This window comes from Giraffa tippelskirchi, chromosome X (genome assembly GCF_054371585.1).
Source record: "Giraffa tippelskirchi isolate mGirTip1 chromosome X, T2T-mGirTip1v1.2.pri, whole genome shotgun sequence".
Lineage (NCBI taxonomy): Eukaryota > Metazoa > Chordata > Mammalia > Artiodactyla > Giraffidae > Giraffa > Giraffa tippelskirchi.
This window is the reverse complement of record NC_137289.1, coordinates 6,250,484-6,269,041: the sequence shown is the minus strand read 5'-3', so window position 1 is coordinate 6,269,041 and position 18,558 is coordinate 6,250,484. Positions and strand designations below refer to the sequence as shown.

Here is an 18,558-nt window from a genome sequence, read left to right as displayed (position 1 = left end):
CAGAAAACCAATGCAGTTGACTGTGCATTTCTCTTTTTTCCATAAAGTATAATATCCAGTTATTTGAAATTATCTGAATGGTTGAATTTTCACTTTTTAATCAAGAAATGTATTATATAGATGTAACTTGGGTGTATCTGCTAGTAAAAAAAAAAACATAAACAGGGAATGTAAAAGGCATGTAGGGTAATAGTAATAGAATTACATTTTATGCTTGACTGACAGTATGGTTATTGATTAAGAAGAAAAGCAGTCACCAACTCTGTAGACTTGCAAAATGAATCCATGGCTTCAATCATGGCTTCTGCATGCTCAATTTGACGGTCTCAACAAACAGGAAACATACTGCACTGAGTTTGTTTTCTGTCAGTCTCAGGGGGTATAATGGCATAAGTCTGGATATAAATGTTGAGGTCATGCTTCTTGAAAGCCCCAAAAGATTCTCTAAATGTTTTTGTGAATATAATATACATGTCTATTGGACTAGAATAACACATCATGATATATAATAACTAGGGCAGAATTAACCTTACCAAAGAATTTTGACAAAGTTCAGTCAGTATATAGAAGATGACTAGCAAATTTCCTAAGTGCCTTCTAGGTAGATGTGTCTCCCTAAAGAAATATGATGTTCTGTCTACACAGGAGGATGTGACTCAATAGAGAGCCACCTTCCTTCCTTCCTTTTTCTTTCCTTTTCTCTATTTTCTCATGAGAACTACATTTGATGGCTCATGTAATTAAGTGTGGTCCTTGAGTCACTTCAGCTTTGGTGCAGCAAAAGGATTCTCTACCTCACAGAGAGACAAGGCCGTTCTTTTTAGGAAGTTAGATTTAATGAGGGAGCAACTTAAGCATGTCCTTAGCCACATCATCCCTCCTGAGGAAATAAATTTGCTGCTTAGCAGGATACCACCAAGAGTACAACACTGGTAATGATGGAAGAATTAGCTCATGAGCACTCCTTGGAAGGAGACAAGTTCTTCTCCCTGGGAATATAATTTCTTGAGCTCCTATATCATGGAGGAAGTTCATCCCTGGGGCTTCCCAACCTCAGGGTCAAATGTTAGTGCAAAAGCAAAGAGCCCTCCTGATGGAGTAAGGTTTGAAAGGAAAGTGAAAGTGAACGTTGCTCAGTCATGTCTGACTGTTTGCGCCCCCATGGACTGTACAGTCCATGGAAATCTCCAGGCCAGAATCCTGGAGTGGGTAGCCTTTCCCTTCTCAAGCGGATCTTCCTGACTCAGGAATTGAACCGGGGTCCCCTGCATTGCAGGCGGATTCTTTACCAACTGAGCTACCAGGGAAGCCCATGAGAGGAGGGACAACTAAAGGAAGGGTCACCCGGAAAAAAATGATGCTTCCTAGGCTTTCTTGTAGGGGGGGAGAGAGAGTGAGGGGCGTGGCATGCACTTGTGCCCCAACAGCATCTCAGCTGTCCTGACCTCTCTACCACCAACATGAACCCCAGCAAGGTTAAGAGGCCTGTGTGAAGGTAGAGGGCCCTCTCTCCTGCTGGGCTAGGTCTGGCAGGATCTAAACACATCAAAGTCTTTCTCCAGTAGGACTTTGCAGACAGAAGCATTCTGTTAACCCCAGAACTACTCTTGATATGGAGAGAGGAGCAGAATGGCTTCTATAATCCTAGTTGGATTAACTGCATAGATTTGATACTGCAACCTGGTCAGTGGTCAGAACGCCCATCAACTCTCTGGCTGTAAAAAAACATGAATCCATGGGAGGGATAAATAAGGAGTTTGAGATGAACAGATACACACTGCTGGATATAAAATAGGTAAACGACAAGGACCTACCGTGTAGCACAGGGAACTCTATGCAATATCCTGTGATAAACGCTAATGAAAAAATATCTGAAAATAATATATACCCGAACTACTTTACTGTCCACCTGAAACTAAGATGACATTGTAAATCAACTATAGTTCAGTTAAAATAAAAATGTATGCACCGATACCTGTATGGAATACAGTCACAATCAAGATGCACCTTTTTGCTTAGTATGCTGTGCTTTCTAGAACTAGTGTCATTGATGTTGGCTACTCACAACCACCCTTGGTGTAGACAAGGCAGGAATGATGGTCTTCATTTTTAAAATGAGGAAACTGAAGTTCACTGATGTTAACTGCATCACTAATGTTATGATGATGGAAATGTCATGATTAGGAAATGGTGAACCTGGTAATAGAACCCAGGTTTGTGGATTTCTAGCATAGCATTCTTTCCACATATAGCTCATTGCCTATCTTTTGCTTTTTTTTTTTATATAAATTTATTTATTTTAGTTGGGGGCTAATTAATTTACAATATTGTAATAGTTTTTGCCATACATTGACATGAATCAGCCATGGGTTTACATGCGTTCCCCTTCATGGACCCCCCACCCACCTCCCTCCCCATCCCCTCCCTCTGGGTCATCCCATTGCCCCGGCCCTGAGCCCTTGTCTCATGCATCGAACATGGAATGGTGTTCTGTTTCACATATGATAATATACATGTTTCAATGCTATTCTCCCAGAACGTCCCACCCTCACCTTCTCCCTCAGAGTCCATAAAATTGTTCTATGCATCTGTGTCTCTTATTCTGTCTCGCATATAGGGTTATCGTTACCATCTTTCAAATTCCATATATATGCATTAGTATACTGTATTGTTTTTCTTTCTGGCTTACTTCACTCTGTATAATGGGCTCCAGTTTCATCCATCTCAGTAGAACCGATTCAAATGTATTTTTTTTAATGGCTGAGTAATATTCCATTGTGTATATGTACCACAGCTTCCTTATCCATTCGTCTGCTGATGGACATCTAGGTTGCTTCCATGTCCTGGCTATTGTAAACAGTGCTGCGATGAACATTGGGGTACATGCGTCTCTTTCAATTCTGGTTTCCTCGGTGTATATGCCCAGCAGTGGGATTGCTGCGTCATATGGCAGTTCTATTCCCAGTTTTTTAAGGAATCTCCACACTGTTCTCCATAGTGGCTGTACTAGTTTGCATTCCCACCAACAGTGTAAGAGGGTTCCCTTTTCTCCACACCCTCTCCAGCATTTATTTCTTGTAGACTTTTGGATAGCAGCCATTCTGACTGGTGTGAAATGATACCTCATTGTGGTTTTGATTTGCATTTCTCTAATAATGAGTGATGTTGAGCATCTTTTCATGTGTTTGTTAGCCATCTGTATGTCTTCTTTGGAGAAATGTCTGTTTAGTTCTTTGGCCCATTTTTTGATTGGGTCGTTTATTTTTCTGGAATTCAGCTGCAGAAGTTGCTTGCATATTTTTGAGATTAATTGTTTGTCTGTTGCTTCATTTGCTATTATTTTCTCCCATTCTGAAGGCTGTCTTTTCACCTTGCTTATAGTTTCCTTTGTTGTGCAGAAGCTTTTAATTTTAATTAGGTCCCATTTGTTTATTTTTGCTTTTATTTCCAATATTCTGGGAGGTGGGTCATGGAGGATCCTGCTGTGATTTATGTCGGAGAGTGTTTTGCCTATGTTTTCCTCTAGGAGTTTTATAGTTTCTGGTCTTACGTTTAGATCTTTAATCCATTTTGAGTTTATTTTTGTGTACGGTGTTAGGAAGTGTTCTAGTTTCATTCTTTTACAAGTGGTTGACCAGTTTTCCCAGCACCACTTGTTAAAGAGATTGTCTTTTCTCCATTGTATATTCTTGCCTCCTTTGTCGAAGATAAGGTGTCCATAGGTGCGTGGGTTTATCTCTGGGCTTTCTATTTTGTTCCATTGATCTATATTTCTATCTTTGTGCCAGTACCATACTGTCTTGATGACTGTGGCTTTGTAGTAGAGCCTGAAGTCAGGCAGGTTGATTCCTCCAGTTCCATTCTTCTTCCTCAAGATTGCTTTGGCTATTCGAGGTTTCTTATATTTCCATACAAATTGTGAGATGATTTGTTCTAGTTCTGTGAAAAATACCATTGGTAGCTTGATAGGGATTGCATTGACTCTATAGATTGCTTTGGGTAGTATACTCATTTTCACTATATTAATTCTTCCAATCCATGAACACGGTATATTTCTCCATCTGTTTGTGTCCTCTTTGATTTCTTTCATCACTGTTTTATAGTTTTCTATATAAAAGTCTTTTGTTTCTTTAGGTAGATATATTCCTAAGTATTTTATTCTTTTTGTTGCAATGGTGAATGGTATTGTTTCCTTAATTTCTCTTTCTGTTTTCTCATTATTGGAGTATAGGAATGCTAGGGATTTCTGTGTGTTAATTTTATATCCTGCAACTTTACTATATTCATTGATCAACTCTAGTAATTTTCTAGTAGAGTCTTTAGGGTTTTCTATGTAGAGGATCATGTCATCTGCAAACAGTGAGAGTTTTACTTCTTCTTTTCCTATCTGTATTCCTTTTATTTCTTTTTCAGCTCTGATTGCTGTGGCCAAAACTTCCAAAACTATGTTGAACAGTAGTGGTGAAAGTGGGCATCCTTGCCTTGTTCCTGACTTTAGGGGAAATGCTTTCAATTTTTCACCATTGAGGTTAATGTTTGCTATGGGTTTGTCATATATAGCTTTTATTATGTTGAGGTATGTTCCTTCTATTCCTGCTTTCTGGAGGGTTTTTATCATAAATGGATGCTGAATTTTGTCAAAGGCTTTTTCTGCATCTATTGAGATAACCATATGGTTTTTTTCTTTCAATTTGTTAATGTGGTGTATTACATTGATTGATTTGCGGATGTTAAAAAAACCTTGCATTCCTGGGATAAAGCCCACTTGGTCATGATGTATGATCTTTTTAATATGATGTTGGATTCTGTTGGCTAGAATTTTATTAAGGATTTTTGCATCTATGTTCATCAGTGATATTGGCCTGTAGTTTTCCTTTTTTGTGACATCTTTGTCTGGTTTTGGAATTAGGGTGATGGTGGCCTCATAGAATGAGTTTGGAAGTTTACCATCTTCTGCAATTTTCTGGAAGAGTTTGAGTAGGATAGGTGTTAGCTCTTCTCTAAATTTTTGGTAGAATTCCACTGTGAAGCCGTCTGGTCCTGGGCTTTTGTTTGCTGGAAGATTTCTGATTACAGTTTCGATTTCCGTGCTTGTGATGGGTCTGTTAAGATCTTCTATTTCTTCCTGGTTCAGTTTTGGAAAGTTATACTTTTCTAAGAATTTGTCCATTTCTTCCAAGTTGTCCTTTTTATTGGCATATAGCTGTTGGTAGTAGTCTCTTATGATCCTTTGTATTTCTGTGGAGTCTGTTGTGATCTCTCCATTTTCATTTCTAATTTTGTTGATCTGATTCTTCTCCCTTTGTTTCTTGATGAGACTGGCTAATGGCTTGTCAATTTTGTTTATCTTCTCGAAAAACCAGCTTTTAATTTTGTTGATTTTTGCTATGGTCTCTTTTGTTTCTTTTGCATTTATTTCTGCCCTAATTTTTAAGATTTCTTTCCTTCAACTGACCCTGGGTTTCTTCATTTCTTCCTTCTCTAGTTGCTTTAGGTGTAGAGTTAGTTGATTTATTTGATTTTTTTCTTGTTTCTTGAGGTACGCCTGTATTGCTGTGAACCTTCCCCTTAGTATTGCTTTTACAGTGTCCCATAGGTTTTGGGTTGTTGTGTTTTCATTTTCATTCGTTTCTATGCATAATTTTATTTCTTTTTTGATTTCTTCTGTGATTTGTTGGTTATTCAGAAGCGTGTTGTTTAGCCTCCATATGTTGGAATTTTTAATAGTTTTTTTCCTGTAATTGAGGTCTAATCTTACTGCATTGTGGTCAGAGAAGATGGCTGGGATGATTTCAATTTTTTTGAATTTACCAAGGCTAGATTTATGGCCCAGGATGTGATCTATCCTGGAGAAGGTTCCACGTGCACTTGAGAAAAAGGTAAAATTGATTATTTTGGGGTGGAAAGTCCTGTAAATATCAATTAAATCTAATTTGTCTATTGTATCATTTAAAGCTTGTGTTTCCTTGTTAATTTTCTGTTTAGTTGATCTATCCATATGCGTGAGTGGAGTATTAAAGTCTCCCACTATTATTGTGTTATTGTTAATTTCCCCTTTCATACTTGTTAGTATTTGCCTTATATATTGTGGTGCTCCTATGTTGGGTGCATATATATTTATGATTGTTACGTCTTCTTCTTGGATTGATCCTTTGATCTTTATGTAGTGTCCTTCTTTGTCCCTTTTCACAGCCTTTATTTTAAAGTCTGTTTTATCTGAAATGAGTATTGCGACTCCTGCTTTCTTTTGGTCTCCGTTTGCATGAAATATGTTTTTCCATCCCTTCACTTTCAGCCTGTGTGTGTCCCTAGTTTTGAGGTGGGTCTCTTGTAGACAGCATATATAGGGGTCTTGTTTTTGTATCCATTCAGCCATCCTTTGTCTTTTGGTTGGGGCATTCAACCCATTTACATTTAAGGTAATTATTGATAAGTATGAACCCGTTGCCATTTACTTTGTTATTTCGAATTCGTTTTGAAACATCCTTTCTGTGTTTCCTGTTTAGAGAAGATCCTTTAGCATTTGTTGGAGAGCTGGTTTGGTGGTGCTGAATTCCCTCAGCTCTTGCTTGTCTGTAAAGCTTTTGAATTCTCCTTCATATCTGAATGAGATCCTTGCTGGGTACAGTAATCTGGGTTGTAGATTATTCTCTTTCATTACTTTAAGTATGTCCTGCCATTCCCTTCTAGCCTGAAGGGTTTCTATTGAAAGATCAGCTGTTATCCTTATGGGGATCCCCTTGTGTGTTATCTGTTGTTTTTCCCTTGCTGCTTTTAATATTTGTTCTTTGTGTTTGATCTTTGTTAATTTGATTAATATGTGTCTTGGGGTGTTTTGCCTTGGGTTTATCCTGTTTGGAACTCTCTGGGTTTCTTGGACTTCTGTGACTATTTCTTTCCTCATTTTAGGGAAATTTTCAACTATTATCTCCTCGAGTATTTTTTCATGGCCTTTCCTTTTATCTTCTTCTTCTGGGACTCCTATGATTCGAATGTTGGGGCGTTTTATATTATCCCAGAGGTCCCGGAGGTTTTCCTCATTTCTTTTGATTCTTTTTTCTTTTTTCCTCTCTGCTTCGTTTATTTCCATCATTCTATCTTCTACCTCACTTATCCTATCTTCTGCCTCCATTATTCTACTGTTGGTTCCCTCCAGAGTGTCTTTTATCTCCTTTATTTCATTATTCATTCTATATTGACTCCTTTTTATTTCTTCTAAGTCCTTGATAAACATTTCTTGCATCTTCTCAATCTTTGTCTCCAGACTATTTATCTGTAACTCCATTTTGCTTTCAAGATTTTGGATCATTTTTATTATCATTATTCTAAATTCTTTTTCAGATAGATTCCCTATCTCCTCCTCTTTTGTTTGGCTTTGTGGGCATTTCTCATTTTCCTTTACTTGCTGAGTATTTCTCTGCCTTTTCATCTTGTTTAGATTGCTGTGTTAGGCGTGGCCCTTCTGTATTCTGGTAGTATGAAGTTCCTCTTTATTGTGGAGGTTCCTCACTGCGGTTGGGGTTGGACAGGTGGCTTGTCAAGGCTTCCTGGTTGGGGGAGCTTGTGTCGGTGTTCTGGTGGGTGGAGCTGGATTTCTGCTCTCTAGAGTGCAATGGAGTGACCAGTATTAATTTTTGAGATGTCTATGGATTTGGTGTGCCTCTGGGCAGCCTGTATATTGATGCTCAGGGCTATGTTCCTGCGTTGCTAGAGAATTTGTGTGGTATGTCTTGCTCTGGAACTTATTGGCTCTTGGGTTGGAGCTTGGTTTCAGTGTATATATGGAGGCTATTGGATGGTCTCTTGTAAATTAATGTTTCGCCTGGCTTTCAGTCTTATTCTTGCAGTAGCCTCAAGACTTCTCCTTCCATACTGCCTCAATAATAAAACTTTTAGGTTAATGGTGAAAAGATTCTCCACAGTGAGGGATACCCAGAAAGGTTCACTGAGTTACATGGAGAGATGAGGTGGGGGTGGTGGGTTGAGGTGACCAGGAGGGGAAGAGGGGAATTCAAATGTGGAGAGAGCAATCTAGCCAGTAAGCACTTCCCTCTGTGCTTTCCACAGTTTGGATCCCTCAGAGTGGTTCACATCGATTGCAAAAAATTGCTTCCAAGTGCATTGGGTTGTTGTTATGGATTGAAAGGTTCGATATGCTTATGCACTGGTCACTCAGAATGTCAATCCAATTTTAGATTATAAATCGTCTCTGTTACACATGGTTGCTTCTGCCTTCTAATTTGTAACAGTATTCTCTTCATCTCTTAGCCATCACCCACCTCCAGGGTTCACGAATATAAAGGTCTCTAAGTGGATACCTTTTAAAAGGGTCTAAAGAACCCCGAGGTTGGCAAACCACTCCTTCAACGCTCACCATTCTGAATGTTATTTCTACAGTCTGAAAGAGTCTGGGGGAGTACAAGTTTGGTTCTGATTACATAATTATGCTACAGAAGTATAAAAAAAAATCATCACTAAAACCCTCCAGGTGCTTAAACAGTTTGATAGACTGTAGCCATTCTGCCATCAGCGCCCCCAGCTGTGTTGCTTAGCAACATTTTAATTCCAGAAGAATCGAAGGAGATGCAATCCCTGTGGAGAGGGAAACAGAAATAAGAGGGCTGTTGACAGATGATCTGAGTTGTTTCTTCTAATATACTGTGAAGATCACTAGCTCTTTTCATGAATGATAAATGGACTGTACACAGATCAATGGGTTCAGCAATAAAGTGGGACCAGGCTCCATGTCTAAGGGACGCAGGCCAAGAAGCCCAGAGATTTCCTCATTTCAGTGATTTGGTGTGTGTTTTCTTAAAGGTTCCATGGAAGGAAATTGATCCGAGCTGTCTGTAAGCTCTTAACCTTTTGTGATATCTGCTAATAAAAATGATTTTAGAAATGGGTATTTTGGCCTTTCTATCACCAGACAGGTGCAGCCAGGTGGCTGGAGCAATGCAGGGTATAGAAGTTCCCATCCTAGATCTAAAAATCCCCAGATCTACCCATGACCATTCCCTATGTGCTTCCCTCCCCATCCTGTCATAAGCCAAGCAGGTACATGCGGAGGAGGAGGATATTTCTGAAATATGATGTGTGCGCCTGCATGCTGGTCACTCAGTCGTGTCTGACTCTTTGTGACTCCATGGACTGTGGCCTGCCAGACTCCTCTGTCCATGGGATTTTCTAGGCAAGAATACTGGAGTGGGTTGCCATTTAGTCCTTCAGGGGATCTTCTTGACCCAGGGAGCAAACAGGCATCTGTCTCCTTCACTGCAGGCAGATTCTTTACCAGCTGAGTCACCTGGGAAGCCCCTCTGAAGTATCGGGAATGGCCAATTATATGAATATTTATCTCTAAGTCAGTCACAATAGAGCTCCTTTAGTGTAAGGGATTTAAAATCTAATTGATTAGTATTATCCAGAGGTAGGAAAGTATTACATATTCACGTAATTAGAGGGAAAGACTTTTCTGAATTACAGACATAAAAACATACAGAAAGACACAGAGAACTTATAGTTTTCATTCTAAAATTTCAGTCATGAGTCAAGCATAAATAAAGTTCACAGGTCCATTTCAAAGACCTGGTCTCTCCTTAGTGGGTATATATCTCAATTTATTTGAGCTGAAAACACACAAACAGAAAAAAAGAAACAATAAACCAGAGTCTCTGTTCTCTTTTACCCAAGAGACAAGATCTCTGTAAGTCATCAGTCAGTCCCTTTACAGTGATCAACAGATGGTCAGACCAAACAGAAAGGCAAACCATCCAGGAAATTTAGGGGAGTCAGGAGGAAGGATGGAACTGAGTCTCAGCATGTGGATGGCAGTGTGGTCCTTTGAAATTAGCTGTTTTCCAGAACATGAAAGGATAAAGTAGAGTGGGGGAGTTCTTCATGACCTCTGTTTTCCAGAATCACAGGGCTCAGGTTTAAAAAAAAATGGGAGGGAAAGATGGGAAGAGGAGGATGGAGTCGTGAGCCTAAGGGCCCACTCACGCGGGCACTGCTGAACTTCCCAGGCAACCGTGGCCGTGCTTGCCTGTGTTTGAAGGCTGCACTTGGACCAGTAACCACGCTCCCCAGGAGAGGGAAATTGCTTTCTGTGCCTCTGGTCTGCTTATCTCCAGCAGCCTGCCTCGGTTAACTCCTCATGTTTCTGAAGAGCATTTTATATTGCTTATTGTTTTGGTAACTAGTTGCAAAGATTATGCCTGCTAATGTTGTCTAATTGCATTTTTTTCTTCTGTTCACAGGCTGTTGAAAAGGCAAGACCCAAGAATAATGCCGTGAAGTAAGTAATTTTTTTTTATTAGTTGGAAATGTTAATTTGAATGGACTCCAAGCATGTGAAAAAAGGTCATAAAAGAGATCTTGATTTTTAGTTCATCTCTATTCGTGACAATTTAAAAACAAAAACAAAAACAAGCAGGAGAAAAAAAAAAAAAACTTCAATGAGCAGGGACCAGCTTTTCAATTTTGCCTGTGGTCCTGATGAGGAAGTGCTCCAAGTTATGCCTGGTTTACATAAATTAATATATGCCATCCATGAATAGCTGCCAAATGCTATTATAATCATATTCAATGCATAGTACTTCAAGCCTTTAGGTTTTGCACATGCTAAAAAGATTACATTTTTAATTGCAAACCTTGGACCTATGACAGAGACGTAAGTGACTGAAAATGTGCCAAGTGATTTCCAGCCACATGGGGAGCTTTGGCACCTCGGCATCAAGGCCTCGGCACTCTGTTAATGAAAAGCTCATAAAAATATATTTAACTGAAGATTTTTCTAGCTAACAGAGAGTTATTTCCAAGGCATTTTATGAGACACTCTTAAATTATAAACAAGCTTCACAGCAGTCTTTTAAATATAGTGCATCTTGGACATCCTGTCTCCTCCAGAAGGGAGACTTTCAAATTAAAGATGTCAGTCTTGTCATTTGGCTTCATGACATCTGATTACCATGTTATGATGCATACCAGTTCCACCAGCATGTGGCCTAGGGAAGACCTGCTCTATTTGCTGGGTTACTACGGGTTGAGTAACATCACATCTCTAGGAACTACAACGTGTTAATTTACGCTAGCCAACTTCTACTATAGCAGATACCAAATGCAGAAATGGGAGTGCATTGATTTATTTTTTTAATTTGTAGCTTTTAATATAAAGTGTGTCTCCTGTGGATGGCATATAGTTAAATCTTGTTTCCCCCCCCCCAAGTCTGGCAGTCTCTGCCTTTTGGCTAGATTGTTAAATCCATTCACATTTAATGTTACTATTGATAGGGTTGGATATATATAGTTATGTAGTTGGGACTGCATTGGATTTTTAATAGTTTCTGGGAGAATGGATCAGCTAATGCCAATGACAAGGGCTGCTTGTGTTTTGTAAAAATAATTAACTTTTCTAAGTCACCAGGGTAGTGTTTAGCACACCATTAAATGCAAGTTCCGATTCATTTTTCCAAAAGGTTTTCTTTTGTACTTTGTGTTTAAATTTTGTTTTCTGAGGCCTCAGAATATTCCTTATCAGCCTTTTGTAGCCTCTGGAGGGCTATCTGTGGTCTGGAGATGTATTTTGCTGTAATTGTCTTATGGGAGCATTTTTAGTAACCGAATTGTTGTCTGGTTGTTTGGTAGGGGGTGAAGTCTTCTCTTCAGCCTGATTTCTTTTCTGTCTATGCCTGGAAGGCTTCTCTACTGCGAGCCCGTGGCAGGCAAGCTCTGTGGATTAGAGGATGGTGCTAATGAGGCCAAGGCCAGAACTTGAGTCCCTCAGTGGGCCATTAGTGATCTTCTTTCCCACAGTCTGACTGCACCCCTTCCTCCAGTCCACCCACAGGCAGTTGCATGCCCTAAGTCACAAGGGATGGGGCAGGGACTGGAGGAGTGTAAATCTGGCCCTCAGTGGGACAAACATCTCCAAGTTCAATCCTGCCCAATAGGAAGTGAATCCCAAGCTCCATCTTTGCATGCACAAGACAGCCCATTGACAACATACAGGCTGCATTTAATCACACTCGAATGGCCTGGAAGTAGGACCAGTTTTCTGTCTGTTCCTTGTGAGAATTCTACCCTACAGATAATTACATTTTTTATGAGTTCTGGTTAATTCACAGTACAGACTCTATCTAATGTCTAGCACTTTAAGGAATGTTGTAAAGAGAAAACAGGAAAAGTAGAAGAGCCAAAGGATTACTAATAGAACATAAAACAGTATTTTAATTTTAAATATATTTGAAAATCTGTGTAGTAATAAGCCTAAATCACAACCAACTAGTAGGTGTTTAGAATTTTCTTCTAATTAAGTAAGATACCACTCAGTGTGAGTTGGAGTGTCTTGTGTTTGGTACCTAATACCTGCTACCTAATTCAGTTGCCTAGCCACAACCATCTGAGTACTCTAAAAAGAGAGGCTTCTTCAAGACCTCAGCTCAGGGACAAGAATCTCAGCTCAGAGAATGGTTCAATTACACTACCTGACGTCAGAGCAGAAACAAGGCTTTAAAAAGTTTTGTGTATGGCAGTCCTCTTTACGTTTCTAATATGTCTCAGTCAGACATAATGCATGTGACCCTAAGTAGGGTTAGGATTTGATATGTGTTTTTTGAATTAATAGACAAGTAAACAAATTGGGTGTGTCCCAGAAAGCAGTCCTTTCAGGAACCCGTCTCTTCTGACTCATGTTGTTCAGTTACTAAATCGTGTCTGACTCTGTGAACCCATGGACTGCAGCATGCCAGACTTCCCTGTCCTTCACCATCTCCCTGAGTTTGCTCAAGCTCATGTCCATTGTGTAGATGATCCCATCCAACCACCTCATCTTCCATCATCCCGTTCTCCTCCTGCCCTCAATCTCTCCCAGCATCAGGGTCTTTTCCAGTGAGTCAGCTCTTCACATCAAGTGGCCAAAGCATTGGAGCTTCAGCTTCACCATCAGTCCTTCCAATGAATATTCAGGGTTGATTTTCTTTAGCATTGACTTGTTTGATCTCCTTGCTATCCAAGCGACTCTCAAGAGTCTTCTGACTCATGCCACATGTAAAATATTACCACATTGCTCTGGTTTATACTAACTACATTGCCTCTGACTAGTTATTGGCTTGATCTTGTATACGAGAATTAACACACAATCGTTTGTGGGGGCATACATTGGAAAGAATGTTCAGCTTTGTTGGAAAAGTGGAGGTCTAGAGGCATCCTTTACAACTTAGGAAGAATACAGATAGGTACAGATGATCATTATGTGTGGTGCAGAGTTTGGCAAGTGGTGGGGAAAAATTCAAAAGAAGACTGTTTGATGACATGTAAAAATTATATTAAATTCAAATTTCAGTGTCCATAAAAGAAGTTTTATGGCACACAGCTACACTCATTTGTTCCCAAATTGTCTGTAGCTCCATTTGTGTTACAGTGGCAGAATTGAGACTGTGCAAACCACCAAACCAAAAATATTTCCTATCTGGCTCTTTACAGTTTGCTGACCCCTGCTCTGGTTAGTCAGGTAGACAAAAATGCACGTGTAAGCTTTTCTATGATGGTGAGTGTTAAACTATGAACCCTTTCTCTTTTTGCCCTCTAAAACACTGAGTGCTCAATTGCTCAGTCATGTCTGACTCTTTGTGACCCCATGAACTGTAGCCTACCAGGCTCTTCTGTCCATGGGATTTTCCAGGCAGGAACAGTGGAGTGGGTCACCATTTCCTTCTCCAAAAACATTGAGTAGGTACTATATTTACTGAGCCCTCATCTTGTGTTCAGGACTTTCTGGGGCCAATGTATCACCTAATCCTCATTCAGAGTATAGAAAGAACTCCAAATTCAAGATCTTTGAAGATCATCATGGATATGAGATCCATTCATGGGACAGTGATGCCTCAGAAACTAGTAAACACATAGCTACAGTATATTGGTAGTCTTCCAAGTTGTGTGTAGATGGATATCTTGCAAAAGGCATTTTCTAAAATTGTACTACTTCCCAAGATTTAACTAAGGCTGAGTAAGCTTTCAGTTCAAGTGAGGGTAAATGATTCACAATATTATTTAGTTTGCATATTTTCTTCTCTAAAGGTTCACCTCCTCCCTCCCTATTTCTCAACCACTTGTTTAATTTCTTTTTAATAACTTCATGGTTGTAAGCTTCTTTCATCACCATAGGGAGAGGGTGGTACATGTTAATTACACTCCATACAAAGAAGAAATTAAGTATATGCTTAGTGAATATAAGCACATAATGTACCTGGATACACTAATGACTTTACCTTGAAACATTCAGTATTACCTCTGAGGATAAGAATCAAAATTGTGCATTCTTAAGATCAGTGATCAGGACAAGAGATACTGGTGTACTTATCAGTTAATTGGAACCATGCCGGTATCAAAGCTTGATTAGTATGTCCAAACTGTGCCTCTTTAATGTGTCAGAGAGACTTTCACTTGTATGTGAACATTCTGCAGCAATTATCTTCAAGCTTCATTGTGGAAGTAAGGCCTGAGAGATGTACAGATTTCTTTTACCATATGTGACTTATCACATACAATTTTTTAAAAAAACACATTTCTGTTATTAAGACATATGTGATAGTACACTTCTGCAAATGTGAATTGCTTTTGGCTAAAAGCCATGCACTAATAAGTTGAGTTGAATCTAACCGAGGTTGACATCTGTTACCAAAAGAGAGAGAGAAGGGGGTGGAAGGAGAAGCAGTTATCAAGCGTAAAATTCTTCCTTGCATTTACACGTTAACAAAGTTAAACAACGTGATGGTTGTCTTTCACAAATCAGGATCTGAATCCAGTCTGCTTAGGAAATTACAGCTTTATTTAGGAACCGATCCATCTTACAGATACGATGGTTTCATTATTGAAAATGACAAATGGCCACGAAGATTTTCCTGACCATGATGTTTGTACATTATTCATTTATTCATCCAATGAATATTTATTGAGGATCTCCAGCATTCCGGGAACTGTGATAGATGCTGAGGGAATTAAAAATAAATCTGACACAGGTCTTACCCTCGAGGAGTTTAGAGTCCAGGAGGAGAGATAAAATCAGTTTGTAAAGAACTAAATACAAGATAGAGAGAGGTTTGCTAAGTGGGGGACAGATAAAGTACATGGGAAGCTCTCACGGGAGAAGTGCTTACAGTTATCACTATTGGAGAAGCTGGGGGAGGGGATCAGAGGAAGAGACATTAGCACCAGGACTTCAGAGAGTGCTGGCTTGAGAAACTGGTGCTGAGGTGGCAGACAGTATAGGGACCAGCTAGGAACTGAGGCTCCAAAGAAATGATGGCTTAGGGCCCTCAGAGCTTATCCAGATAAAAGAATGAGCTTGGTAGAGTTGGATAGCATTGAAGATCTCTACCTTTTTACTGTGACCCATCAATTAGTCCACTAGTTAGTTACTAAGCATAAACAAACCACCCTTGGACCTGGGGTCTAGTCCTGATCCTAACACTAGCTCGTAGTATGAAATCGGATATGTCCCTTCCTTGCTACAGACCTCAGCAACATTATTTATATGGTTCTTCCATATAAATTGTGAATTTTTTTTAATAGAAGCTTTTCATATTCTTTTATTCTTTTTTTAATAAATTTATTTATTTTAGTTGGGGTAAATTGTGAAATTTATATGTGAATTGTGAAATTGTGTTTTACAGTGATGTTTATTTGAGAAAATACTTGATGTTAGTTTCATGGAGAGGTATACAAGCACATGCGTTATAAACATTACACATACAATACATGTGTTTATAGATACACATGCACATACACACATAATACTTTTTCTGTTAATTTCTGCCTTGTGCATTCATGAAATGAGGGACAAACCACATTGTTTAAGTTTTAAAGGAATATGTTAGATTAATATAGCTTCAAGGATGTTGGGTTGAGCCTCTTAGATGAGCCCTATGAACAAAGGTGATTTTGTGATTGGTGTCCATTTCTCTTTGGTCGTCTTGGACACATACACATCACAGACATGCAGAACACCCCCCTCTCTGGATGGTAAGGCCTTGAATTCTGTACTGTGTTCTGCTGAGTCAGGTGGGATTGTTTTCCTTAGAAACAAAAGGCTCCAGCACCACGGAGCTTTGGCAGACATTGCACCTTCCCCTTCGTGGAGTGTCGTGTGAATATTGCAGGCTCAGAGAGGTCCTGAGTTGGCTAACTTATCTTTGCCTTACCCAAGTTTTCCCAAATGTGTTGGAGCAGAGGGCACCATTATCCAGCACCATGTTTCATGGGACACAGAATCAGATTCTCTGGTCCATGAGAAATAAAAGGACCATGTGGAGGCCTGACCTCTGTAGGTAGTTTGAGAAACCTAGGACCTAAAAATTGGTATCCAATCTCTAACAGGAGTATTCAAGATGAGCAGATTATTGAAAAAGTCAACCACAGGAGAGAAAGAAATCCCCCAGTTCTGAAATAATAGACTACCTCCTGTGTCTTTTACAAATGTCATACTCTCAATGATTTTTATCACTTGTGGGTGTCCTGAGGAGCAGTTCTCAATGATGGTCAGGGACACTGAAGGTTGGGTCCCTCTGAATGCAATCCCTGAAGCCAGCAGTCATCAGTGTGCTCTCTATGACGTCGACTAAAGTATAGTCAACCTCTAATCAGCTCTGGCCATTTTAAGGGTAGTTAAAGGGAAGTGAAAGTAAAAGTTGATCAGTCGTGTCCCACTCTTTACGACCCCATGAACTGTAGTCCATGGAATTCTCCAGGCCATAATACTGGAGTGGGTAGCCTTTCCCTTCTCCAGGGGATCTTCCCAACCCAGAGATCTAACCCAGGTCTCCCACATTGCAGGCGGATTCTTTACCAGCTGAGCCATAAGGGAAGCCCAAGAATACTGGAGTGGGTAGCCTATCCCTTCTCCAGCAGATCTTCCTGACCCAGGAATCAAACCGGGGTCTCCTGCATTGCAGGCAAATTCTTTACCAACTGAGCTATCAAGGAAAGATAACAATAAAACCTTTTTCTAAACAGCCCTGTAAAGTAAATGGGGCTCTCTACGTCGTCCACATAGCTATAATTGGAGGCAGAAAGTTCTAGCAGTCATCTTGACAGCTAATGAAACTTGAGCAGATTTCTGGACACCCACCTTTTCCTTGGTGGTTGGAATTGCATCACCTAGGCTATCTCAGAGGAGACAGCTGAGACCCAGAGAGCTGAATGCCCAGAACCCTGACATTCCAGTAGCTCCCTCCACATTGAACCCACCACCTTGTTCTCATTACCTGCTGGCACCTGCATGGTCACTTTCAATGCCTATAAATATGTTGCTGACTTTAAAAGTCTTACTATCTAACTTTGGTAACAGTTTGGTTTCTGAGAATATGGCAAGAAATGCTTCAAAAATTAATGACTCAGCACAGTTGCAGGCACTTTAACCTTCATAAGAAAGAGTTTCTGCAAAACTTCAGGCTTGCTGCTTTGTCTCATTACCAGCACTCATCTTTCTAAGAGTTTGGTGGGAACCTTTTTTTCATTAGGTGGTGAATTGATACTAAGAACCATGACAATAACATAGAAATAGAAAGCATAGAAATAAAAGCACCCATTTATTGGTGCACCACAGTGGCCTCAAACTAGCCAGCCAAGGTGCAATCAAACCATTTTTAAAGGAAATTCAGCCACATTTTAAGGGACAGCATTCCCAAAACACATCTTTATCCAATAATTCATAAAGTAGCATGTTATTTTCTAACTCTGAGCTTATTAGCATTTGCTGCTTAGACAAGAATGGATGAGTTTGTTTAATTTATGCACAGAAGTCAACTCAGTCTTTGTTTTTAATTTATTTTGACTGTGGTGGGTCTTCATTGCTGCTTGGGCATTTCTCTAGTTATGGTGAGCAGGGGCTCATTGTGGTGGCTTCTTGTGTTTCAGAGCACGAGCTCTAGGGCATGTGGGCTTCAGTAGTTGCAGCTTCGGGGCTCTAGAGCACAGGCTCAATAGTTGCCGTGCATGGGCTTAGTTGTTCCGCTGCATGTGCGATCTTCCCAGATCAGGGATCAAACCCATGTTTCTTGCATTGGCAGGCAGATTCTTTGGCACTGAGTCAGAAGGGAAGCCCCAACTCAGTTTTTGAGATGTAAGAGTTGCATCTAGAATTTTAACATTACCATTCAGCTATCTTTCAGAAAACTGTTGAAAACTCAGAAGCTCATGGCTGGTCTGCTCAAGATTCTAACAAATCATGCCATGTGTTCTTTTACAAACATGAATTGTACACCTACTCTGTGTCAGGCTCTGTTGATTGGGAAAGGAGTTAAGGAAAGTTTCTGCCAGGAAAGTCGGCGCACTCTGGGAGGAAACGGACAATCATCACCCTATAGGATACACAGGCTCTGCAATTGAAGCGTGTGCAGCATCCTCAGAAATTGGGATGCAAGAGTCCCAGTGAACAGTGGGGGTGAAAGCATTCAGAAGAGAACAACACTTGCAAAAGGCACGACAACAGGAAAGCACATGTGTGTTTTGAGCAGCGTCTGGGAGGTCAAGGAGCAGCTAAGGAGAGGGGGTGTATATCATAGGAGC

General features: G+C 40.0%; 1 protein-coding gene across 4 annotated transcripts in view; it reads left to right on the top strand.

Annotated features, from left to right (window-relative positions):
* The window catches only part of AFF2 (ALF transcription elongation factor 2), a 523,475-nt gene that overhangs the window by 420,922 nt on the left and 83,995 nt on the right, over nt 1-18,558 (top strand). For all 4 annotated transcript variants that reach the window (XM_081563763.1, XM_081563762.1, XM_081563761.1 and 1 more), the window contains one exon: nt 10,254-10,291. In XM_081563763.1, coding sequence (XP_081419889.1) covers nt 10,254-10,291 — 38 coding nt within the window. The remainder of the gene's footprint in view (nt 1-10,253; nt 10,292-18,558) is intronic.